Source organism: Ochotona curzoniae, unplaced genomic scaffold (assembly GCF_017591425.1).
Source record: "Ochotona curzoniae isolate NIBS_2020 unplaced genomic scaffold, NIBS_Ocur_1.0 contig_430, whole genome shotgun sequence".
Taxonomy (NCBI): Eukaryota; Metazoa; Chordata; class Mammalia; order Lagomorpha; family Ochotonidae; genus Ochotona; species Ochotona curzoniae.
The window spans coordinates 20,498,963-20,526,259 of NW_024466219.1; the positions used below are offsets into that span (position 1 = coordinate 20,498,963).

General features: G+C 43.5%; 1 protein-coding gene across 1 annotated transcript in view; it reads left to right on the forward strand.

Moving 5' to 3' along the window:
• Positions 1-626: 626 nt before the first annotated feature.
• PPP2R5A (protein phosphatase 2 regulatory subunit B'alpha) overlaps positions 627-27,297 on the forward strand; it is a 57,503-nt gene continuing 30,832 nt past the window's right edge. Inside the window, exon 1 of the mRNA XM_040985642.1 lies at positions 627-1,399. Coding sequence (XP_040841576.1) covers positions 1,210-1,399 — 190 coding nt within the window. The 5' untranslated portion in view covers positions 627-1,209. The remainder of the gene's footprint in view (positions 1,400-27,297) is intronic.

Here is a 27,297-nt window from a genome sequence, read left to right on the forward strand (position 1 = left end):
TACCCCTTGTAGTTTTCTGGTTTTCTCCTAGGTCGTCAGGAGAGCAATTATAGCTTGGAACTGCCGCGCAGGCGTGCGAAAAGTGTCCCACCCCCGGCTTCGCTCCCCAAAACTGTGACGCAGATGGTACCCCCGCGAGCCGCCTTCACTTCCGATTGGCCCTGATGGAAGGCCGTCACGCGGCCACGCCCTATCTCCCCTTCTCACCTCCCAGCTCCGGACACTTGATAGACCGACCCAGGAGGCCACGCCTCGCACGGGTCCTGCCGCTTCACGCTGCGATTGGCTGAGGAGCCCAGCATGCCTTCCCGCCCCCTGGCCCCTCCGGAGCATCCCGAGGCTGGCGGGCTTCCACGGAAGTTGTCAGTCAAACTCCTCCCTCCACGCCCTGCAGGAGGCCCCTCCCCAGGCCGCGCGCCCCAAGCGCGCGCGCGCACCCACGGCACACACTCCCCCCCCCAACCCCTCGCCGGCTTCTCCCGTTTGCTTGTACCAACCACCTTCTCAAGTTGTAGCGGCCGCTCGCCGGGGGTTCTCCGTGGGCGGCCGACGGGCGCGAGGCGGACGGAGTCCGGAGCTCTCGGCGCGGCGGGGAGCCGGTGCGAGCCGAGGGCCCGGGCGGCCGGTCACCGCCCCGGGCGGCGAGAGGCTGGCGCTGGCCGGGGAGAGCTGGCACCGCGGCTGCGGTTCCGAGGGGGCACCGTGACGGCAGCAGCGCCCCGGGAGAACGCTGCGAGAGGGAAGGACTGAGAGCGGCCCGCTGAGGGGCCGGCCGGCTGGGCGAGCGAGACTGCAGGGACCGCCGGGCGTGTTGGGCGTCCGCACCGTGCGCCCTCACCTCAGTTGTCTAAACTTCAGGCTCCCTTCCACCCGCCCTCCGCGCCCGGAGTCAACAACTTCTTCACCCCCCTCCGCCCCCGCCCTTCCCTCCGTCAGCCCGGGAGCTCGCCCGCGCGGCGGGGACCAGGAACCTCCGGGTGCTGAGATGTGGCCGTGAGGCGTTGGCGGGCGGCGAGGAGAAGCTCGGCGGCGCCCGGGAGCCGGACGGCGGTTTGGTCGGGGGGTCCGGGGCTCAGGGCCGCGAGCTCTCCCCGCCTGCTGCTGCTGCTGCTGCTGCCGCCGCTGCTGCTCCTCCTCCTGCTGCCGTCGTCCCCGCTGCCCGCGCGCTGCAAGCAGCCACCGGAGCTGCCAAGCGCCAAGGCCGCGGAGATGTCGTCGTCGCCGCCGTCTCCTCCGGCGGCGGGGGCTGCCAGCGCCGCCATCTCGGCCTCGGAGAAAGTAGACGGCTTCACCCGGAAATCGGTGCGCAAAGCACAGAAGCAGAAGCGCTCCCAGGGCTCGTCGCAGTTCCGCAGCCAGGGCAGTCAGCCGGAGCTTTCCCCCTTGCCCCAGCTCAAAGGTAAGCTCCGCCGAGGGCGCAGCCAAGGCGGCGGCAGCAGCGAGCGCGGGGGCTGCCTGGCTCCGCTCGCCCCGGCGCCGGCTGTGCCATTTCCTTGCTTGGGGTTCGCGGAGTACCGGGGTGCCCCCGCCGTCCGGATAGGTTGGATGCTGGGACTCTTGCTTCTCACTTCTCCGGCTTTCACCTTAACTCTTTCCCATCTCAGGGGAGGCCAGCACCCTCCCCACCTGCGCGCTGGCTTAACCTGCGCTTCCGATTGGGACCTGCGCCTCGCCTCTCGCTCACGCCAGTCCTTTACAGATCTTGCCTTAGAGCCCTGCCTTTGTTGCCTGGTCTTCTTCACTTTCCCGAATCTCAGCCCCCTCTCTTGGGCCGCTCTTCGTCGTCCTTTACTTTATACTGTTAGCAAACCGATTGCACCCACACGGGCCTCCACTCCCCGTCCCATTGATTGTATCTGGAATCCTGATTGTCAACAGCGATTGAAAGTTAGATGGCCTTCACGTGTGTGGAATATCTCGCAGGGAAAAGGCTCACCCTCGGGCCAGCGTAGCGTCTTCTTGATTGGTTCGTTGGCTTAGGAGACCCCTTAGTTGAAGGCGGCACTTAGGGTCGGGTTGGGGGAAGGGGAGTGTGGTGTGGCTTTGCGATGCAGTGGGAACTTGGTTCGCCTGGCAGCGACGCAGAGACTTTGTGGGTTTGTACAGTCATTCAAGTTGCTGTCCGTGCCTAATGCCTTGCAGAAGTAGTTGGCACTCCTTTTGGCGCACACACTTGTCCCACTGGAGTGAGAGGTTTTTCAATAAGTTTCTCTAGGGTTCTCGCCTATTCATTGTGAATTGCTAACTTTGAATTATACAACTGAAATGCCGGCTCCCTGTGAGGTAGAATTAACTACGGAACCAGGTGACCATGCCCTTAGATGTTTAAAAAGTGTTTGCAACAAAAACCTCAAGGAACTCAGAGCGTAGTTTGTGCAAGGCGAGAGAATGAAAGGTTCATAGTAAAATAGATAAATGTTCTGATTTTTCAGTCCATTTGGAAAAAAAAAAAAAAAAAAACCACACTTTCCTCCAAGGTTAGACTGATTCCGATTTGTTTTGGGGCCCGTGAGCCCAGCCTTAGCTTGGCAGGGAGTTTAAAGAAAACCCCAGATAGGATGACAGGTGACTTCAGATGGCTCTGGAACCCCGTTCAGTCCACGTGCCGCGCTGCCTCTTGGGGTGCATATGAACCAAGGACATCCGCCTGCCAAGTTCAGACTGGCTTTTGAAAAGAGATTTTACCATGTCTTCAGTTGGTGCTCTGGCGTGTCACTTGACTGCCCTTTCGCATACAAAAATTTAAAATTGTACGTGAGGTAGTGTGAGGCGTTGCCAAGACTTTGTTAAAGGATATCCATCTTACCCATCAGAACATTGAATTGCTGTTCATAGATTTTAAATTTTATACTTAATTAAAACATCATGATTGCTTTTATGCTGATTTTTTGAAGTTGTTTTTGTATAATCAAGATTTAGTGTTAACGTTTTTCTTTCATTTAATTTGCTTTTCAGTAAAGTATTTTGGTTACTTAATATTATGCTCATGAATATATTCGGTTTAAAAAGAATAGCGTTAAACATATGGTTTGTTTTAACTAGAAGATGTAGGTCTAATACGCTTTGCTTTTAAAAACCTGGCAGATAAATGCATAGACTCAGTAATCATCTAGGTTAAGTGGTTCTGGTTCAACAAATTGAAGGTGTTATGAGTGTTTTGTTTATGGTATTTGGTTAGCATTAGAAAAAAATAAAGTTGGAAATTTAAATTAATTCTGGGTATTTACATTAAAAAGCTATCGTAAGGAAAATTATGATTGCAAGCTAAATTTAAGCAAATATTATGGGAAAAAGCAAGATGCTTACTTGGGTTAACTGGCTAAAAGGAAAAACTACTTTTGCTCCAGATGCCAGTATACTTGAAAAGTTATTCTCAAAAAAAAAAAAAAAAGTCAGTTGGTTGAGTTAGTACTCTGGGCATTGTACTTGCTGTGGCAGCATTGTGTATTTTTTCTGTCACTGGTAGTTCTTCCCATTTGTGGCCTTAACCAAAAAGACAAAATAAGCAAACAAGTGAAAAAACCGAACTAGTGGAAAGCCCTGTGTGCATGAAAGAGACTTTTTCTTGCTGCTCTGAAATAGGATCTTCCTGTGGAGTGATTCAGATATCTGGGGGCATCCAAGATCTGCAAGTGTTTATGCCAGCCTGCTGTGTTACACTTTGTCCACATGGCTCTCACCTGGAAAACTGCCAACTAGTTTTCCGCAAAGCATACTGTGAGTGAGGATTAACAAAATAATTTGACCTTTTCCTCTGTAAGAAGTTTATTTGTGTAAAATCATTTAGTAAGTTAGTTCTAGGATTTTAATGACAAGCATGTTTGCAATAAATCCTTATTGTAGAGAGTATTTAATAAACAAACTTTAATTTTTTTAAATGAAAAACTGTCCTGAAAATTGTGAAGCTTAAAAAATTTTTTTCAAAACACATTAAAATCTATTCTGTAAACTCCTTTGAGAACTAGCTAGAAATTGAAGTTAGGAGCATTTTACCAATATTTTTTCTCATATTTGAAATGTATGTTAGGGAAGTGAGAGGTGCGTCTTAGCTGTTAAGATGCCCACGTTCCACATGGAAATTCTTGGATTCCGCTCCTGGCAGTGCTCCTGGTCTTGGCTTCCCAGCAGCACAGACCTGGGAGGCAGCAGTGATGGCTAATTGAGTTCTTTCCACCGGTGTGTGCGATTGTCCTGGCCGCCTGCCTGGTCTAGCGGAGTTGTTTGATCTGGGTGGTGAGCCCGCAGTTGGGGCCTTACTCTGTAACCACAACAACAACAAGTTGTGTTAGCATGCGACCTAATTTTTCCACCTTAAGCTTTTCATTTCCTAACCAGCAATTAGGAAATGTTTAACTTTTTAAAAATCTGCTGTTCACAGTAGAAAGCTTCTTCAGTCTTTTGAACCTGTTTGTCTTCAGAAGGATTGGTTTGGTAAAATACCTGATGACTTATGTTTGTTTTGCATTTTTAAATCATTTTATCTTCCTGTACATTATTAAACAATATTTTTCATAATAAATGGAACAGCCTGAAGATGTGCAGCCCTCCGTCCCTGTTCTCTCCTTTTTCACACCTTGTGAAGTGTCATATGACAAGCCCTGGGTCAGTGTAGTTTTACTAATATTTCTTTTTAAATCTTTTAGGGGAGATTTTTACAATTTGAGAAGCAGAGAAAAGAGAAAGCTGCCATCTTGTGGTTTGCTCTCCGAGTGCTCATGACACCTGGGCTGGGCCAGGCCTCACCAGGCCGAGGGCTGGGGACTCAACCAGGTCTTCCATGTCAGTGGCTGGGACCCAGCTGCTGGAGCCACCACCTGCTGCCCACAGGACGTGTGTTAGCAGGAGATCTGGAGACTCGATCCAGTTCGCCCAGGTGTGTGGCAGGAACTCAGCTACTTGAGCCGTGAACCTGCTGCCTTCCAAGGTCCTCCTTGGCTGGAACCAGGAGTGGAGTTGGGACTCAAACCCAGGCCTTGAGAGGCACAACTTGGGTCTTTGTTGTTACGCCAAATATCTATCCTCAAATACTAGGCTTCATTAGGTTATCTCAGCAATTTGGCAAGACCATTATCAGTCACATTTTATTGGTGAGGCTTAGTCTTGTTCCAGGCCTGTGATTATTTGTTTGGATGGTGTCACAGCTGACACTGGGGCCCCGGGTCAGTTATTTCAGGTCGTTGTCTATACCTGCAATGGCATGATATACTACGTAGCAGAATGTTGAACTTGTGGTCCTAGCTGAAGAACTTTACTATCCTTATAACATGGGGTGAGACTGCAGGAGGGAATGCAGGTCTAGATCCTGTGCCTGTGGAACTCTATCTTGAAAAATAATAATAAAATTAAAACATGATTTCATGTTTTTTCAATTATTTATTTTATGTAAATTTGAAGTAGGATGATAGATAGGTTTGATTCACTGGGGTTAGTCCTGGGTAAAAGGTAAATTTTTTCTTTGGAAGATTTATTTATTGCAAAGTCAGATATATATATATATATATATATATATATATATACACACACACACACACAGAAATACCTTCCATCCAGTGATTCACTCCCCAAGTGACCGCAAAGGCCAGTGCTGCACTGATCCGAAGCCAGGAGCCTGGAACTTCCTCTAGGTCTCCCACATGGGTGCAGAGTCCCAAGGATTTGGGCCGTCCTCGACTGCTTTCCCAGGCCACAAGCAGGGAGCTGGATGGGAAGTGGGGCTGCCGGGATTAGAACTGGCAACCATTTGGGATCCCAGTGCATTCAAGGTGCGGACCTTAGCTGCTAGGCCATGGCGCCAGGCCCCAAAAACAAATAAATTTCTAATCTGAGTAATTTTCCTTATCTGTAAAATGGTAGCGACAATGCCCTCTGCCTCCCCAGGGTTTTGAGAATTAATTGAAATAATGTAAGTGCCTAAAAACTGGCACAGACTAGTAGTTCCCATCCTTGTTTTCCCAACTTCGTATATTAAAATCCGGAATAATTTTTAAAACGAAGGATTTGAAGGATTATTCATAGTGTTGCTCAAATAGTAAATTAGTAAAGTATTATTTATAATCAGTTTTTAAAGGTGATTTACATGAAGTGTGAAGCTACGGCATTTTTTAGTGTGAATATAAAAGTGGAAATACAGTAAAGTTAGACTCTTTAAAAATAATAAAAATTGTGATAGTAATTTTTTTCACCCAGCAAAGGGATTGAATTGCTGAGTCTGCGTAGCTGTGTGTTTGTTAGGACACCCCCAGCAAATAGGACGGAACAGACTGGAACCTGCTCTCGAGGCCCCTTAGCCTAGGTGAAGAGCGTCCCCTCAGCTCACATGCCTTACGGGTCACTCTGAGGAACTGGTCCCCTGGAAGCGCTGTGGTCAGCCAGCCATGGGGGTTGGCTGATGCCGTGCTTGCTTTGGGGGGACCAGGAAGTTATGTGTGCACGCTTCCTGGAGGTATATGTTCTGCTTAGATAATCGTGGAATAAGAATAAGGTGAAGTTTCTCTGTTGATGCTGGGGAAATATCACTACTCAATTTCTAAGGTTTGTAGATCTCAGAGTTAACATCATTCTCTCTAAACACAATACCGTTTTTGTAACTGAGGCAACTATTAGAAAAGGATTTGCTACAAAGCTGTGCCTGGAAGCCTTGTCCTTTCATTTCTAAAGACCTATTTAAAACATTTTTATAATTTTGTAGATGTAAACAATACATCTTTGAAAAGCTGGGTAAATCTAGTGTCAGTTGCTAGTCTTCAAATTAGAAAGTTTGGTATTTAAGTCTGAGTTTTTTGGGCCCTACTCAGTAGCCTAGTGGCTAAAACCCTGCCTCCCATATGGGTTCCAGTTCATGTCCTGGTGGCCCCACTTCCCTTCCAGCTCCCTGCTTGGGGCTTGGGAAAGCAATCAAGGACGGCCCAAAGCCTTGGGACCCTGCACCCATGTGGGAGACCTTGAAGAAGCTTCAGATTGGCCTAGCTCAGGCCATTGTGGTTGCTTGGGGAGTAAATCAGCGGATGGAAGATCTTTCTGTCTCTCCTCTTTTCTGTATATCTGACTTTGCAATAAAAATAAATTAATTAAAAAGTCTGAGTTTTTGACATCTGTAAAATTCCTATTTAGACTCATACCCCTCCCCCTTTTTATTAGCCTCTGATTCTTATTTTAATTTTGTCTTATGAAGGACCTAATTGAATAAAATGATAATGCAGGAAAATGTGTTTGGTGAAATAGTGCGAGCGCTGGAGTAGTGCTCTGTCATGAAACAGTAAGCATCAGAGATGACTCAGGTGTGCTCGGGGCTAATTGTTTAACCCGGTGAACTCCAGCTCAGCCATCCCCACCTGCAGAATAACGCTGCCCCTTGGAGAAAAATCACGAAGAGGAGTTAGTCTTTTTTTAAGAATTAAGTCTTTCAGAGTTATTGTGCCTTTGGATTTTTGCACTCCGTTTTTATAAAATTTAGCTTTTTTTCAGTTGTAAGTGGTTGGAGATCAGGAGTAGGATTTGTTTTTTTTTTATGTCTTTGTCATGTGCTTAGCACTCCACTCCTCGGCCTTTGCTGTCCACTTGAGAGCTTTAATGAAGTGTCCCCGTTCTCAAGAGTCGCTCTAAGGTGAACCCATGCGTATGTGTGTGTTTTTAAGATCTCCCAGAGTGGTGATAGGCAGCACGAGTTGGGAATCACTGATTTAGCTTTGTCTATTGATTTAGTTCACTAATTCAGACTTGGTCATTGCTCAGCGGGTCCACATACCCTGTCCTCCGGCAGGTCCTGCTGTTCACACGTCCCTCTCTTAAACCATGCTGCCCCCTGCGGCTGGTGCTGAGGCTGCCGGCAGACTCGCATTATTTATTTGACAAAACGAATCTATTAGACTTTGCCGTAGTTACCAAATGAAAGCTTAACTGTTATCATTTGATACCAGGTAATCAGTTTTCTTTGATTTTTTAAGAAAGAAAAAAATTTTAAGAGCTGCAGTTGAGCTAGTAACTAAAATTGACAACACATGAGAGAAGCTTGCCTTGTTTTAACTGCTTCATGCAGAACAGGTGGTCGCTCATCCCACCCACTTTGAAATATAAAACTGATTTCCTGTCTACACTCGGAGCCCTTTTCTGATTCTTGGAGATCTAGACCTACCTAAACTACTTCTGCATGTGTTATATACAAGATACTGAACATAAACTGTCTTGGACTTGACTGTGTTTCTGAGCAAACCTATTTGCTTCTTCAGAGTGTTTTCATGTGAAACATTTGGCTTAGTTTTGACCACACCTTATTGTTGAAGGTCATGCAGTGAGGTCTCACGACAGTTCTTTTTTTAGGATTCATTTTGTTTTTATTGGAAAGTCAGATATACAGAGGAGGAGAGAGAGGAAGATACAGATTCCGTGGTGTAATGGTGGGCACGTTGGACTCTGAGCCCAGAAAGAGAGAGGAAGGTATTCTGTTCGTTGATTCACTCCCCAAGTGGCCACAATGGCCAGGCTGAAGCCAGGAGCCCAGAACTCTTCCGGGTCTCCCACATGGGTGCAGGGTCCCAAGGCTTTGGGCTGTCCTCAACTGCTTTCCCAGGCCACAAGCAGGGAGCTGGGAAGCAGGATCACTGGGACATGAACCAGAGCCCATGTGAGATCTTGGTGCATTCAAGGTGAGGACTTTAGCCGCTAGGCTACTGCACAGGGCCCTCAGGGCAGTTCTTATTCCTGTTTTCTCTTTGGCCTCTCTGCTGACCACTTTGCTGACCACTTAGGTTCGTGGACTTGTTGTTTTGGATGAGTACTTAGTTGTTATGTAGTTGATGTCTTTCTCCAGAATGAGAAGAAATTTTTTTTGTGTGTGAAAGTAGAAGTCATTATCTGCTTTTCGTATCCTATTATGGTACCAAATACAGTATCCTGTGCGTAATAAACACATCTTGGTTTTTTTTTGTTTGTTTCAGAGGCAGAGACAGTTTCCATTGCTGCTAAACTCCCCAGCTGTGGGGAGAGGGGGGCTGGGGGGCGGTGTGCAGGGCGGGAACGTGGACACAATCGGGGTCTCACTTGAGTGGCGGGAACCCAGTTACTTGTGCCATGGTCTCCGCCTCCCAGACTTTGAGCAGGAGAAGCTGCAGTCCAGGGTCAGGTACACAACCCGAGTGCTGGGACGCGGGACCCAGGCCTTCTGAGTGTGCTGACCAGGCCAGACGCCTGTGCCGGAATCACTGTGTCGATGGAGGAACCTGCCTGTTGGGTCTCTTCTGGTCACCACCCCACACACACCTGCCCACATTTATAGTTTGTTCTTCTCAGACAGCAATTCTTTCCTGTTTTGCCTTGGGTTTTCATATCTTTATGCCTAAAATTGGTTCCAGTTAACTTAAAATAAATGAATTCTGGATTCTTGACACTTTGACAGTGCATGTCGACTTGAAACAGATGATTATTTACTCATGTATTTTGCCAATACTAGTGTGTGAGCTAGAACACTAGTGATAGATTTGTTGTTAAGAAAGTTACTACATAAGGTTTGTGTGGAAAAACAACTTGATTAACCTCCAAACATGGTCATATGTATTTTAAAAAGTGAAATGATTAGTTTGCAGTAATTTATAAGTTTGAAGTGCAGTCATTATTTGTAAGGTTGTCCTTGAAGGAGATGAAAGGATCAGATTTAAAATGTGTAATTACTAGTTGTGCATCATTATGTAACTAGGAATCTAAATACTTTGCTGAAAGAGTTGTACATGACAGGCCGGGTTTATGCAAAACACACAGTACTTGTCTGAGCAGGATGATTGACTAATAAGCAGTTTCAAGCCTAGTTTTTTGCATTTATCTTTTTGAACTCTTCCCTAAAGAAATTGGTTTATGTTGGCATTTTGAGTGTATAATGAAGAATTATAGAAACTGTGCAGTTTCCTTCCAAAAAAAAAAAAGTTTGAAAGATTTACTTATTTTGAAATTCCAAAGTTACATAGAGAAAGTGAGAGACGGCGAGATGGATCTTCCATCCACTGGTCACTCCCCAGGTGGCTGTGGTGGCCAGGGCTGGGCCAGGCTAAAGCTGGGAGCCAGCAGCTGCTTCCAGGTCTCCCACGTGCGTCTCTTTTTCCCAAGGCATTAGCAAGAGCTGGATTGCAAGTGCAGTATTGGGAGTACACATGGGTGCCCATCAGGGACACAGATCCATGCTGGTGTCATGGGCAGCAGCTTCACCCACCACGCCACAGTGCCAGATTCTGCAATCTTGATGATATTTCTAAGATTTCAACTTGTATTGGTAATTTGCTGACTACAGCGAGTTCTCAAGCTCAGATTCAGAGAACCGATATTTGGCCTGAAGGAAGGATTTCTAGAGAACATACTCCTCCTGCTGGAACGTTGGTGCTAATTGCATCTGCTGCAGCCTTACTGTGAGGGCGCTTTGCAGTGCTGAATGGCACTCCCGGAGTCATTCTGGTTCACGCTTGTTCTAAATAAATAGCCATCTTGTCATCAGATAAACATACTTACAAGTAGGGCAGAAGCTGAGATACCGTCTCAGGTTTTGTTTAGTTGGTGAATGAATTGTATATACAGTAGCTAAAGAGGTTTAATGCCTCAAATAAGGGTTTAATGACCGGAATGGAAATCTGAAATAAGGCTTTGAAAATTACATATTTAATTGTTTTTGCCTTTATTTTGCATTTGCTGGTGAAGGGTTATATCTGTTCCCCAAATTGATGATTACTTGAACTCATCAATAATCCCATCCCTGTAACTTGTCAGAAGTAGGAAATAATTTTACAGCGCTTGAATTTTTTTGTATTTATTTATTTATTTATAAGGCAGAGTTGGAAGGAAGGAGGGAGAGAGGGAGGTATCTTTGATCTGCTGATTCAGTCTCCAGATGTTTGTAACGGCCAAGGACCAGGAGGACTTGGGCCATCCTCCAGTGCTTTCTTTTTTTAAAGATTTATTTTTATTATTTTTTCATTGGAAAGGCAGATATACAGAGAGGAGAGACAGAGAGGAAGATCTTCCATCCGATGATTCACTCCCCAAGTGAGCGCAACGGGCCGATACTATGCCGATCCGAAGCCAGGAGCCTCTTCCGGGTCTCCCACACGGGTGCAGGTTCCCAAAGCTTTGGGCCGTCCTCGTCCAGTGCTTTCTAGTTAGGTTAGCTGGGCGCTCGATTGGAAGTGGAGTAGCTGAGACTGGAACCGGCTTCCTTGTGGGATGCTAGTGGCAGTGATTTTACCCACTACAGTGAAGTTGAAAAGGTCCACCTAAAGAAAGAATAACATGTGCAGAGCCATGGAGAAGTGAGCACAGTGTGTGTTTGGGACTAGCCAGCAGTTTTGTATGTGGTCATGATGTAGAATCTAACAATGAAATGGCTAGAGCTGAGAATAGAGCAACAACATCTAGGTCATAGTATTGAAACATTTTAATTTTAAAATTGACATGTAGTAACTACATATTTAAGGGGTGCATTGTAACATTTCAGTACATATATGTACAATGTGAAGTACTCAGAATAATCAGCATGTCTGTCGCCTCTGACATACTGCTATGCTAGCTTGAATGGATACGGCTATTCTGCATTGAAAACTGAAGTGATGTGAAGCATCTGTTGGGATATGAGAGACTAACATCTGTTAGATGCTGGCACACTGATCCAGGGAAGACAAGAGGTGGCAGTAAGCAGGCAGAGTGGTACCACAGACAGGGCTTGGTGACAGGGCATAGCCAACCATGAAACATTCTGAGATGACCGACTCGATTTGTGATAGCAATCTGTTGAAAAGGAAAACAAGAGGACAGATTGGTTTGGGAGGACGGGCTGAAGAACGTGTGGAAGATCTGCCGTGCGGCTGCCTTGGATCTGGAGCTAACCCAAGATCTGTGCTAGAGGCTAGAGTGTGGGAGTCCAGCTTCTCGGTGGCATTGGAGGTGATGGAAGTAGAAGTGACTGTCCACTTGAAAATGCACAGAGTAAGAAGAGCCCAAGGCGTTACCAGCATTCCGATGGTGATCAAAGGGAGAGGACTGCTTGAGCAAGGAAAAATAGTGAAGGCAGTAATTCAGAAACTGGGAAATGGTTCGGGAGTTGTAACAAGAAGTGACAGATCAGACCCGAAGGGTGTCCTTGGGTCGGGTCATTTTTAGATGACACCGATGACTTGAGAGATGTTCATAGGGTCGATAGGATGTCTGCAAGAAGAGCATACACTGTGTAAGTGGAGTCAGTAAGTGTGGACAACTCTCAGGAAATCTGACAGTAGCTGATGGCTGGAGAATAAATTCTAGAGAGAGGACCAGTTTGGGGATTACCTTACTAGGCCAGGTAGGACAGGATGTGACTTGGGCTAAGGTGGTAGCAGAAGATGTGGAGAGAAAGAGATACATTTGAGATATACGTTAGATAGGAACTGTTACCAGGTTGTCCTATAAGTTAGATAGGAACTGTTACCAAGTTGTCAGGTGGGGAGAGGTGTGCTCAAGGGTCTTTGACTCCTGGGTATTGCTCTAGCTTGAATGTGGATGTTAGGGATACAGCTCCCTGCTGAGAAGGAACCTGGTGCAGAGGGAAAAGCCAGGCTTGTAGTTTTAATTTTGAGATGTCTGTTAGAAGCCCAGTACTAAAATATCGGATATGTGAATCAAAAAGTACCCATTTGATAATTTCCCTGACTTCCAAATAATTGTTTTAAGCTTTAATAGCCTGCCTTGGCTTTAAAGTTTGCTTCTTAGAAGATGTCCATAGCTTGGTTTGCTGGCCGTTTAGTTCTTCTGACGGATTGGGACTATCCATTGATGTCCTTGGAATATGTGTGAGAGAAATCACAAAATATGGACTGGATGTACACAAAAATACAGTTAGGCTAACTGGATTGTCTGCTTTCTGCCTTTACTTCAGATTCACAAGCAGTCGCGGCTGTTCTAGTATTTACTGAATGAAAGCCAAGGCTATTCAGTTGGTTTTAAGAAGCATCATCTTATATCATACACTAATTCATTATCTTACAGTGGTTTACAACTGGGCAGTGTTCTCATGCAGCACAAACTTGTTAGTGTTTTGTAGATGAAGAAACTGAAGCGTAGGCAGGCTATTTTCTGGACCAGGTAATTTAGAACTTGATCTTTTAAGTTGGTTACTGACTTGTCCCCTGTAATGTTAAACTGAAGATGTGTGTTGTTTGCAGTAAAGCAGACATGAACATCACGTTTCCTAATGACAAAAGAAAAATATCTGTAATTGTGAGCCTTGAGGTGTCTTAACATCATCTCTTCCAGGAATTCTAAAAGCAGGAAATCTTTGCTTCTCAAATTCTCCCAAGATGAAATGTTTGTCTTTGTTGTCTCCGTATTAGTATTGTCCCCTGCCACCACCTTAAGTAACCTAACTTTTTTTCTGCAAAACTTTCACAGTTTGTTTATGAATGAGTACTGAGAAACAAAACAAACTATTAGGGCATGTGTCTGTTAGGCTAGGGTTGTAATTTGAAGTGATTAGCTACTCAGTTAAAATTATGATCTGTAATTCACAGCTTGGAGAAACTGTAGATGATCAAGATCAGACTACTCATTTCCACTTCTTTTAAAATGCTGGGTGTATTTACTTCCCTCTATATTAAGGTTTTGAAAACATCTTAAAAAATACTCTGACCATATTAGCATATGGTCTTAATAGTTTGTTTTTTTTTTTTTTTTCAATTTGAGAGAGGAAAAGATGTTGGGGCAAGAAAACTGAGACTTAAATAGAAAAGGTAATGTGAGCTGATTTACCACTTTATTGATTGAATTTTCCTAGTAAAACCTCCAGACAACCGTGTGTCATCTGTCAGTAGTTTCCCACGTGCATTTGGACTTGCAGTGAACGAGGGAAATTAACTTCAAAGTGGAAAGTAGCACATATAACAAGGAAATGCATTTCAGATGCATTCATTTCCCAGTCATATTTCCTTTGTAGGAAATTTTCATCAATCATTTATGTAGGAGAAGTAAAAATAACCCAGCTGTTACCAGATATCCAGGTGCTGGTTGTTAAATTAAATTTCTACATATTTTAATTAATTTATTTTTTTGAAAGGCAGAATGACAGAGATAAGCAAGATCTTAGGTCAGCTGATTCACAAATTACCCCAACAGCCGGGTCTGGGTCAGGGTGAAGGCAGGAGCCTGGAACTCAGTTCTGCTTCCCCATGGGGGTCATTCACTGCTCTCTTGGCCCCCCAGCAGCAGCAAATCAGCACTGCACTTTGGGACCCGAGGGTTGCCACCTGCTGGGGTATTTCATATATATTATAACATGCTTTAATTTAGATCAGCTGCATCACCTGACACAAAATATATTTCAGCATATTTTTGAGAACTTTTTTTTTTAACATCTGGAGAAGTAGCGTCTCTGGAATCAGAATGACTATTTTAGGGTACAATACTTGCTGTGAGTCATAAGTGAGTCTCAGTTTTCATGGTTTGCTAAAATAAACTCATTTAAGGAATATGCAATGAGATGTCATTTCTTTTATAATGGCTTTATTATTTTTGTAAAAACTCACAGGCTGATTTAAAAATAACTCAGAAAGGACTATTTCAGGGACTGGCATTGTGGCACGTCAGATTGAGCTGCTGCCTGGGACGACGCCTGTGTTCCATAACTGAGCGCCAGTTTGATACCGGCTGCTCCATGCTTCAGGTCCAGCGTCCCGTGAATGTGCTGTGGGGACACTGGAAGACACCTCCGGCCCTTGGGTTTCTGCCACGCACAGGGGAGAGTTCCCTGGCTCCTTCTGCAGCCTGTCCTACCGCGAGCTTCTGTGGGCATTTTGGAGAGTGAATGAACCAGGGGAGGGAGGATTTAGCTCTGTTTCTGTGTGTCACTCTGCCTCTTGAATAAATAAATCTTAGCCAAGTAGTGTTACAAAACACTAGAAAATAAATAATGTAATTCTCTCTTTTTAAAAGATGTGATTATTTATCTGAAAGGCAGAAGGTGGGACAAGAAAGGACTGAGGAGAGCGAGAGACAGACACAGAGGTCTTCCCTCTGCTGGCTCCAACAGCCCAAACGGGGGTGGTCTAACGCCAGGAGCTTCATGGAGGTCTCTTGGGTGGGTGCAGTGGCCCCACGGCTTTCACAGGTGCATCAGCAGGGAGCTGGGTCATAAATGGAGCAGCTGCGACCAGTGCCCACAGGGATTGCCGGCACCGCAGGTGGTGGCTTTACACACTGCCACAGCACTGGCCCCAGGAGCATACTTCTGACAAGAAACATAACAGTCAATCGAGCATTTTTCCCAAAGTTTTTATTTCTGTAAGCACTTAACTCGTTCATAACCTTGGTTTTAAATTCCTTGTGAATAGGAGATGAGAGAATAATTTCTGAGAGTAGTAGTATTTAAATTTAGCAGTTTTATGTAAATCTCTTGAAAATTCCAGAAAACATATGCTACTTGTTTATAATTCCAGGGTTCTCAGATTTGTCTACCACCACCCCGAAAGGCCCGTCTTTAGTGATGACGTGGGGAGGTCACGTGTCTGTAGAGCTCAGGTCTTGCCCGGGGGACTTGTATGCCTTGTGAAAGTAGTCAGTCCTTAACACAGCAGCAGGTGTTGTGTGGACCAGGCGGGGGTAGCTGCAGCAGCAAAATCGTTACAGTCAACAAAACTGACAACAGTGCAGTCCTCCATCCCATTTATTAAAAAACCCATTTAATGCTTTCTGCCCAAGAGTCCCAAGTTGAGAAACAGAGGTACTTCTTAAAACTTGTTTTATTTAATGAGTGGCCAGTCTTGTATTCAAATTAAATTAAAGAAATGACAAATATTCCATGTACTTCCTGGGAGACTGTCACTGCTCTGCTTCCTAAAGTCCTAGCTTGTACAACTCACAGAGTCCATATAATGTGCCCTGTTGGCTCATCTCTGTCCCGGTTTCTTTCCTGCTTCATGGAAGTGGGTTTGGAATACAAGAAGAATTTTGAAATCTGTGTGCCCCATGATGTATTGTTGTGGATATACTTATAATTTGATGTCTATGTTTGTCCCACCATTTTTAATTTTAATGAAGCCACAAAATTTTAAGTTATATTTAGTCACAGAACTGTGAATCATTTGTTAATAAATGTTTTCATTGTTAATTTATCATAGCTTTATCTCTAAAGTTTCAAATAAATCTGATTTTAGACTCTTCGTTATTAATGTTCTAGGGATATTGCCAAAAAAAGCTACATGTCCTATATTCTGTGCCAGTTTCTTAAATTAGAATCTTGGATTGCATCCTCAACTTGTCACTGTAGTGTGCTGCTGGGTTGCTATGATACAGCGTTCGTTCTGTAATCTGTAGCATGAATTCTATATGAGATCTTACTTTAGATTTCAAATACATGAGCAGCAGTAATTGGGAATATGGTAGATTTTTCCTTTAATGAGATGCTTCTACAACAATTATTTCCATTTAAAATGATAATACCTGCTACTTCCAGTTATCTTAAATGTGTAACCAAGTACTAATGATGAATAAGGTGAAATAGCTTGGTTATCCTTAAGTTTAGTTTACCATATTGACTTTAATGAGAATGGGCAGGAAGAGGAAGACTGTGTTAAGCACTGTATTAACATTTTAGTGTTAAAGATTTTTTTTTTGTTATTATTTTTTATTGGAAAGGCGGATATACAGAGAGGAGAGACAGAGAGGAAGATCTTGCATTTGGTATTTGAGATCTTTAAAGAAATGAACCTATATTAGGTTTTTTGTTAAGGTGCGTTTAAGACAGTATTGTCAATGCCTTGTTACAGGTGGCACGTCAGAATATCTTACTGCACTGCATATTTAAAAAATTCAGTGTCCTGGTGGCCAGCACTGTAGCCTAGCAGCTAATGTCCTTATGTTATATGCGCTGGGATCCCATATGAATGCTGATTCTAATCCCAGCAGCCCACCTTCCCAGCCAGCTTCCTGCTTTTGGCCTGGGAAAAGCAGTTGAGGACAGCCCAAGGTCTTGGGACCCTGTGCCTGCATGGGAGACCTGGGAGAGGCTCTGGGATCCTGACTTTGGATCAGCATAGTTCCAGGCATTGCGGCTGCTTGGGCAGTGAACCATCTGATGGAAGATCTTCCTCTCTGTGTCTCCTCCTTTCTGTATATTGGACTTTCCAATAAAAAAAAATGAATCTTTAAAAAATTCAATGTCCTCTTACATAGCCATATTAACAAAATGGAAAGAGGCAATATTACTTTATATATTGCTTTGGTGTTCCCATTTACCCCAATTTTTTAAAAAAGATTTATTTATTTTTATTGGAAAATCAGATATACAGAGAGAAGAGACAGAGAGGAAGATCCTTCGTTCATTAATTCACCTTCCAAGCAGACACAAAGGCCAGAACTGAGCGAATCCAAAGCCAGGAGCCCAGAACCTCTTCCCGGTCTCCCACATGGGTGCAGGGTCCCAAGGCTTTGAGCTGTCCCTGACTGCCTCCCCACAAGCAGGGAGCTGGCTGGGAAGTGGGGCTGCCGGGATCAGAACTGGCACTCATGGAATTCCAGTGCGTGCAAGGCAAGGAGGTTAGCCGCTGCCCTACTTCACCGGACCCTGTTGTTTTTTAAATTACAGCCATTCTAGGACCTGGCTCAATAGTTCAATAGGTAAATCCTTGCCTTGCATGCATCCAGGATCCAATATGGGTGCCAGATCGTGTCCCGGCTACTCTGCTTCCCATCCACCTCCCTGCTTGTGGCCTGGGAAAGCAGTAGAGAATGGCCCAAAGCCTTAGGACCCTGCACCTGTGTTGGAGACCCAAAAGAAGTTCCTGGCTCCACTTTGGCTCAGCTCCAGCCTTTTAAAGGCCACTTGGGGAGTGAACCAGCGAACAGAAGATCTGTCTCTCCTTTTTCTTTCCTTTTTTTTTTTTAAATCTGACTTTCCAATAAAAATAAAATAAATAAATCTTAAAAGTTTCAAATTACAGCTATCCTATGTGAAGTGATGTCTTGTGGTTATAATGTATGTTTCCGTAAGACTAATCACATCTTCTCATGTGTTTATGGCCAAAGTCTCTTCAAATGCTTTGCCAATTTTTTAATTGGGTTGTCTGTGAGTGTTTGTGTGTGGTGTTATTTATTTGTAGGAATTCTTACCCTTTTTTATTTATTCATTTATGTATTTGAAAGGCAGAGCTGAAGAGAGGAGAGACAAAAGAAGGACCTTCCATCTTCTAATTCACTCCACATACGGCCACAACAGTCGGGGCTGGGCCATGCTGAAGCTAGGAGCTTCATCCTGGTTTCCCATATGGGTGCCAGGGACCCCTGTACTTAGGCCATCTTTGCTGCTTTCCCAGATAGGAAGTGGAGCAGCTGGGCTTAACCTGCTGTGCCATTGTGCCACAGTACCAACTGCAAGAATTCTTTTTTGTTTCTAATAAAATTTTCTTTTTGTTTGAAAGGCAGATTTTACAGATAAACAATGAAGGAGAGAAGGTCTTCCATCTACTGGCTCACTTCCCAAATGGCTGCAACCAGAACTGAGCTGATTCAAGACTAGCAGCTAGGAGCTTCTTCTGGATCCCAACTTGGATGCAAGGTCCCAAGGGCCTGGGCCATCCTTTGCTGCTTTCCCAGGAGAGGCAGAGAGCTGGGACCTGACCAGCACCCATATGGCAGGAGAGGCAGAGAGCTGGGACCTGACGGGCACCCATATGGGATGCCAGGGCTTGCAGATGAAGGATTAGCCTCTTGAGCCAACACATTGGCCCCAAGAGTTCTTATCTTGATCAGCTTCCTTGGGCTTTTTGTTTTCTTGATGAAGGAAACACAACTCTTTCACATTTTGATTAAGTCTTGAGTTAATGATTTTTTTCTTACTTGTGCTTGTGGCATAATATCTAAATCCTATTCCAAATCTAGATTTAATCATGAAGGTTTTTCCTATATGCTTTCCTCTAAGAACTTCATAATTTTAACCCTTTGGTTAAAATATAGATCTTTGACCTCATATTTTTGTACAGGATATGATACAAGTTCATTCTTTTGCATATGGCTATCCTGTTGTTCTAGAACTATCTGTTGAAAAGGTTGTGCTTCTTCTGTTAGATGGTTGTGGTGCCCTTATCGGAAATGTGTTGACTTGTGGTTTTATTTCTGGATTTCTCAATTCTATTCAGTTGGTCTGTATACTCATGCTCTTGTGTCATTGCGCTGTCTTCACGACTGTTGTTTTTTAGTAAATTTTGAAATGGTGACATGTGAATCTTGCTGCTTTTTCAAGATTGTTTAGGATGTTCTGGGTGGCTTGCAGTGATAGGTTACGTGTGATCATTGTTCATATACCTTTCCCTCTAATCACTGTTTTAACTGTATTCCCTAAGTTTCTGTATGTTATGTCTTCGTTTACATTTGTTTCACAGTACTTTCCAATTTTCCTTTAAGTCTCTTCTTTGACCCTTAATTATTTAGGAATGTGTTGTTTAATCTCCACATTCTTCTGGAATTCTTTCTTGTTCTTACTGCTTTCTTTGTTATCAAAGAACATACTTTTTATTACTTCTGTTTTAAAATTTTTGAGGTTCTATTATCTGTCACACGGATTGTCTTGGAGATTGTCCCATGTGGAATTCAGAGTACGTATTTTTCTATTGGGTGGAATGTTAAAGTAAATGCAAAATCTGTACTGTTGTACAGAGGCTTGTAAAGTCTATTTCATTGTATGCTCAAGCCCTTTGTTGATTTTCTGCCTCACTGTTCTGTTCGTTGTTGAAAGTGCATTACTGTGTCCAACTGTTACTGTTGAATTGTCTGGTTTTTTGGGTGAGGATTGTGGTATAGCAGTTTAAATCATTTCCATGGGTGATTCTATCCCATATTGGAGTGTCTGGCCTTGAATCTAGCATCTGCTTCTAACGCAGCTTTCTGCTAATGCATTGGGAGGCAGCCAGATGATGGCCCAAGTACATGGACTTCTTCCATCCATTTTGGGGACCCAGTTGGATTTCCTGGCTCCAAGGCAGGCCTCACTCAGCCCCGCCCCGCCCTTGCAGATGTTTGAGGAGTGAACCAGTAGGTGACAGATCTTCCTTTCTCCCTCTTGTCCCTTCTTTCTCCTCTCAGTGGTCTGTCTCCTGTTACTTTACCTTTCAAATAAATTTTAAAAATTGTCTATTTCTCCCTTCATTTGTCAATATTTACTAGATGTATTTTGGTACTATGTGAGTAGATACAAATATATTTATACTTGATGCTTCTCTCTTATAAAATGATCCTCTTGGAAGTGGTCTTATAGCAGTCGATTAGCTGTCTCCTAGGACATCAATACCCCATAAGTCTCCGCTGCTTTACTTCTGGTCTATCTCCCTGCTAATATGCCTGGGAATACATGAGATGGTGGCTGAAGGACCTGGGAAGCCCCAGAGGTTGTTTCAGGCTCCCAGATTTAGCCAGGACTGGGTCATTTGGGAAGTGAGTCAGTGAATGGATGATTGATATCTGTCTTGCGCCCCCCCCCCCCCAGTTACTCTGCATTTTAGACTTCCAAATAAGTCAGTTACTCTGCATTTTAGACTTCCAAACAAGTAAAAAACAAACCAAAAAAAAACTTTTTAAATGAAATTTATCTCTGATAATTTGGGGGGGGGGGGGATTTAAAGCCTTTTAAATCGCATAGTCACCTCAGCTTTCTTAGAATTTTTTTTGGCATGATGTATCATTTTTCATCCTTTTACTTTTAAGCTGTATCTTCAAATCTAGCTTGTATCTTCTGAAGAGAGCAAATAATTAGAGGTTTAAAGAAATTTGAATTTGATTTAAAAATCAGGCAGAGATCTTCTAGTACTGGTTTATTCCCCAGGAGCTCAACAGCAGTTGGGGATGGGTGAGGCTGAAGCAAGAGCTGGGAACTTGATCTGAGTTTTTGCTCTGGGTGGCAGGGACCCTGGTCCTTGAGCTCTCCTCTGCTGCCTCCCACGTGTGCATTAGCTGGAAACTGGATTGAAAGCTTAGCTGGGACTTGAACTCAGACACTTCAGTACAGGATGCAGATACCCCTGGTGGCATCTTAACTGCTGTCCCAAGTGCCTGTTCAGTGAGGTGATTTTTTTAATGAATCCTCTGACAATATGTGCCTTTGATTGGCTTATGTACTTTATCCACATTTAATGTTAACTGTTGATGTTTAATTAAATGGTACTTTTTTTTTTTCATGTTTATCTCTTTGAAAGAGTTACATAAGGGGAGAGACAGAGTGATATTCTACCTGCTGGTACACTCCCTAGATGTCTGAAAGAGCTAGTGCCGAACCAGGCCAAAGCCAAGAACCAGGAACTTCATCCAGGTCTCCCAAAAGGATGCAGAGGCCATTTACCCGAGTCCTCCTCCTCTTTTTCCAGGCATATTAGCAGGGAGGTGGATTGAAAGTGGAGCAAATGGGACTCAAGCTGGAGCCCAAATGGGATACTGGCATTGTAGGCAGTGGCTTTATATGCTATGCCACAGTGCTGGCCTCATTACTTTTTTATTTTCTATGTGCCTCTCTTGTCTCTTTGTTTTATGTTTTTCCTTTCCTGCTTTCTTTAGTAGTAGAAAATGAATGTTTTCTAATGCAGTAAATTTTCTTAATGATCTTTTCTGGATTTTTTTAAAAAAAGATTTATTTCTGTTTGAAAGGCAGAGTTAAAGAGAAGGGTCTACAGGAAGAAAGTGAGTGAGCGAGTTTCCATGTGCTGGTTCACTTCTCAAATGGTTGCAGTGGCCAGAAGTGAGCTGATCCAAAGCCAGGAGCCAAGAGCCTCTTCCAGATCTCATGTAGGTGCAAGGGCCCGAAGATTTAGACCATCCTCTGCTGTTTTTCCCAGGTCACAGGCAAGGAGTTATAAAGGGTGCTGGCACCACAGGCAGAGGCTTAGCCTATAGCAATCTGGTGCTGGGCCCTACTGTACATTATTAGGGCTTAGTATTTGCTCTTGGATTTTATTATGTTTTGAGGGTACTTCAAAATATTTATGTAAAGTGAAAATAAAATATGTATTTATTTTGGTGCAGACATTTTTTTTAAAAAATTGCATAGTTTTTCATAATTTGCATTGTCCACACTTTTCAAAAGTGCTGTTGTAGATTTTGTTTCTTTATGTTAATACCCTAATAGTACAGTGTATCCTTGCTATTTTATACGATGACCAAACCACTTAAGAAAAAATAGACTTATGATGTCCTGTATAATTACTTTTACCCATACTCTTTTGGATTCTTGTTGGCTTTGGGTATTGATTTACTTTCCACCTGCAGGAATTTCTTGAGTGTTTCTTCTAAGTTGGGCTGGCAAGCATTGACTAATCGGTTTTTATTTATCTGGCAATATCTTTATTTTGTCTTCATTTTTAAAAGATAGGCTCATTAGATATAGGATTTTCATTTGACAGGTTTTTTTTTTAACACTTCTAGTATATTATTTTATGACTTTCTGACCTCCATTGCTCTTGCTGGTAAGTCAGCCGTTAATCTTAGCCCTTGTTAGGTGACTAGTCAGTTTTTCTGTTGCAGTTTTCAGAATGTGTTAGGATCTCTCTATGTGTGTCATTTTTTTGGATTGCCTTGTTTATTTGAGAGGTAGATGATGGTTGGAGCGTGCTGAGAGAGGCAGATATCTTCCATCCATCCTCCTGTTCACTCACAACCTGGGCTAGTCCTAGTCAGAATCAAGATTCTGGCATTCCATGCAAGTCTCCATGTGAGCAGCAGGGATCCAGGTGCTTGGCCATCATTCAGTGTCTTCCCAGCACCATATCAGGAAGCTGGAGAAGAAGTTGAGCACCTGGGACTTGAACCAGCATTGATACGGGATGCAGGTGTCCCAGGCTGCAGCTTAGCTTTCTGTGCCACCATGCTTCCCCGTGTGTGACTCTCTCTGAGTGAATTCCCGGAGTTGGTCGACCCTCCTAATGTGCTTTAAATAAATTTGAGAAGTTTTCAGTTATTATTTCTTTAAATATTTTTTCTGTCCCTTTCTTTATCCTTCTGGTATTCTCATGCTCATGTTGGGATACTCGGAGTTGTCTTACATGTCACTGAAGATCTGTCCTCTTGTCTACTCATTCATAAGTTTCCTAGTTCTTTCTGATGCCAGTTCACATTTTTTGTTGGATACCTTTAAAGTTTTTTTCCTTTTGTTATACCTTTTTAACTCCACAATTTCTGTTTTGAAAGATTTATTTATTTTTATTGGAAAGGCAGGATTACAGAAAGAAGGGGAGATAGAGAAAAAGATCTTCCATCTGCTGGTTCCCTCTCCAAAATGGCTGCAACAGTTAGAGCTGAGCTGAGCTGAAGCCAGGAGCCAGGAGATTCTTCCAGGTCTCCCACATGGATAAAGGGTCCCAAGAACTTGAGCCATCCTCCACTGCTTTCCTAGATCATAAGCAGAGAGCAGAATGGGAAGTGGAGCAGCCAGGGCACGAACCCACGCTCACATGGGATGCTAGCACTTGGAGATGAAGGATTAGCCCCCTCAACTCCTGTGCGGGCATCCCAAGATTTCTGTTCCATGCTGTTTTTGTAAGCTCTCTTTATTGAAAACCTCTGATATGATATTGGCGTATCCTTCTTTACCTCTTTAATTGTAGTTTTTAGTTCTTTGATCACACTTAAAATTAACACTTCGAGGTCCTATTCTGTTAATCCAACGAGTTCACTCTTCACAGGTAGTTTCTACAGCTGCCTTCTTTTTTTCCTTTTTTCTAAGAAACTGCTTCTTTGTGACCTTTACATGTTTTGTAGGAACTCTGCGCAGTCCTGGCCCCTGCTTATTGGTGGGGGTGTTTGGTGACAAGGTGCAGTTTCCCTCATCAATATGTTAAACTTTTCATGCTGTTTCCTAGAGAAGGGGCAGCTCCAGGTATATCCCCAGACACTGTGGGTTTGACAGGGCTTTCTTTTATTGTTTTTAAGCTTTTTGTTTTCTTGATTTTCTCCTGAAAACTCTTTTTATTACAATTTAGCCTTTCTTCTCATTGAATCTACAGCTGTCTCCCATTGCCTTTTTTTTTTAAGATTTATTTATTTATTTATTGGAAAGTCAGATATACAGAGAGGAGGAGAGACAGAGAAGAAGATCTTCCGTCCGATGATTCACTCCCCAAGTGACCACAACGGCCGATGCTATGCCGATGCTATGCCAAAGCCAGGATCCAGGAACTTCTTCCAGGTCTCCTGTGTGAGTGACAGGAGCCCAAACAGGGACCATCTTATGCTGCTTGTCCCAGGTGTTTTATCAAAGAGATGGATTGGAGTTAGAACAGCTAGCATGCAAACTGGCACCCATATACGTGCTGGCAGTGTTTTTATCTGCTATGGCACAATGCTAGTCCCTGAACTAAAAATTTGCCTTGCATTGTAGTGTTACTTCTTTACTCTTATTTAGGGCTTTAGAGCTTTCACGTATATAATTTATAGCAGTGAATTTGGAAACTTAGAGAAAATGGGAAAATCCTCTGACATAAACAGCTTCTGAAACTCACACACACACACACACACACACACACACACACACACAAAATTCTTAGTACTCACATATATTCAATTGAATACGAACTAAAAACCCTGATCAGGGCATTAAAAGCAAAGAACATCATCCACTAATTAGTCTTATGAGCATTGATTTTAAAATCTTACACAAATTATTAGCAAATTGAATTCAGCCATATTTAAAAGGAAGATGCAGTCCTGATCATGTTGGCTCTATGACAGGAATGCAAGGTTGGTTTTATGTTTTAAAAAAATTGATTTGTTGCATAGGTATTTGACTTTGTAGTTAAGACACCCACATTCCGTATTGGAGTGCCTGACTTTGAATTCCACTCTTGATTCTGGCTTCCTGATATTCACCCTTTAAGGTAGCAGGTATTGCTCAAGTGGTTGGGCTCGTATCAACCATGTGGGAGAACTGGTTTAAATTTCTGTCTCCTCGCTTCAGCCTCTGAGGATTTTAGGGGAGTGAACCAATGGGTAGGAGCTCTTTCTCTCTAACTCTTAAACAAATAGAATTTTAAAACATTGTATCTTCATTATAAATGAAAAAAAAATAGGAAGTTTATTTTCAGTACAGTATTCTTCAGTTACTTTTCTATGCAAATTCCTGCTGCCTGAGTGTCCTTGATCTCCTGGTCTCTGCCTGTTGAGCTCCTAAGGCCTCTTGCTGTCTTGATGCTTCTCTGCCCTGAGTTTCTCCAGCTGGACAGCTGGTGTGATTTTTGTGAGGTTCACTTTCTTCTCATTCTCTCAGGATTGCATCCCTGACTGCCTGTTTGCCCATGTCTGAAAATACTATTCCCAGTATTTTATCCAGGTCTGAGCAGTTCACAGTGGGAAGAGGGCTGGTTTTCTGGAAGAAGTACCTCCCATTCCCTTGCCCAGTTTTGGAACTCTCTGAAGTGTTGTGGTGGTATCAGATGCATAATGGGAAGTGTCAGCCATAGTAATTTTTTTTATTATGACCCTGAAATGAGCTAATAGTCCTCATGGGGACATAGCTGGCAGTCATGTTGGGCATTTTTGGCTGACCAGTTGTAGGCCTTAGTTTCACAGAAACGGGTGGGGGGATGGCGGGGGCAGGGGAACGAAGTTTCGGTGGTACTGGCAGGGCTGGTGACCTCAGCTCCTCGCTCGTTGCCTCAGCTGCGTCACGTCTCACGATCCCATCACCTGAGTTTTGACAGGGACTTTTCAAGCCACTGGATAGACATGGCATTCAAATAAAGCAGGTTTTGTAAATGCCGAGTGATATCAGGATAAAATGCCATGATTTTCTCTCCCTCAGCATGAGGTTTAGTCATATTTACTGGTCCTGGTGCACTCACCATCCTTTTCTCATTGGTTAGTGTTCATATGGGCACTGCCATTATTTGTTTCTGAGGAAAATGAAAAATGTGAATGAGAGTGCATTGCCATCAGTGCGTAAGCACATAGGCCATCCATGGAAGTGTGTCAGTGTGAATGAAACGTAGGATGCGTTGTTTCTGGAGAAGACCCGAGAATTATAGATGTCCAGAAGAAACTTGTTTTATTTAATATGTTCTTTTTTTTCTTTGTGTGTTTTTTTTTAATAATTTTTTTTATAATGATTACATGGTTGAGCAGGTTGGGAAGGATCAAGGTTTAGGAAAAATTGGATGAACTCACTGTTTCCAAATTTGCTATTTCTTCTTGTATCTGGGAGAAGCAGAGAGATAAAGGGGGAAGCCACACATGACTTTCCAAACGTTCCAAGTACCCAGGGATAGGAACCACCGCCTGATGTCAACCCAGGGTCCCGATGTGTGTGTGTTCTGAGGGTTCTGGCCAGGCAGTTTGGATAGTTCTGAAATGCTGTTGATTTTACCGATCCAAGCATGATGCAGCTCTCCCAATGTCCACTGGCTGACACAGTCAACCTCAAGTCTCCATTCACCCAGGTTTTTTCCTGTCATCGTTTGACTGGGGTAGTTGTTCAGTTTGTTCTGTTCTCCTGCTGCTGTGGTGCCCAGTGAGCTGCCATATTCTCCTTTTGCATCAGGGTTTGTGTCTAACGCTCCACCTGTTTCACTGAGAGCATGTTCTTGCAAGTGAGCCCAAGGACTCAGGCCAGGTGACCTGAGCCGCGCTGGATCCCCCACTCCTGGGGCTCACAAACCCAGCTACCCCAGACCGGAGGGCCCAAGGGCCCGAGCCGAGCAACCCAGGCTTCTCCAAATCCCCCACCAAGTGACCCAAGCCTCACCGGATCCCCTGCTCCCGAGCTCAGCACTCTGTCATTTGCCAATCCCCAAAATCCATTTGTGCCTTCAGTCATATTAGCCTCAGGTTACTAGCCTGTGACGAAAGGGAAAAAATGCCTCCCACTTTTATTCCATTTTGAAATCTATGCATTTGCTGATCACAATCATCTTCTCAAGTTATTGATAAAAATGATCATTATACCAGTTCTTAGACATAGCCGTTATGCTTGACTATTTGAATGTCTTGTTCATTAATGACCTGGTTTGTAGTGTATGATTTTTAATCTTCAAAATCAGAGCTTTTTTTTTTTTTAATTTTTCAGACCAATTTTTGTCAACCCCTTGTATATCTTAGGCTAAGTATAAAGGAAGTAAAAAGGAAAACTTGCTAATGAATTATCCTGGCCCCTGAAATCTTTTTCAGTTATCCTAAGCCTGAAACGTTTTGGTAGTTTTTAAAAAAGCATTTGTTTAATGTAACTCTATAAGTAACATATATGTGACTATATAATTGAGGTTTTGAGCAGTACTGTGTTTGCAGAAAAGGAAAGATTATTATATCCTGATTACCCACAGACATTTTACGGAAAAAGTG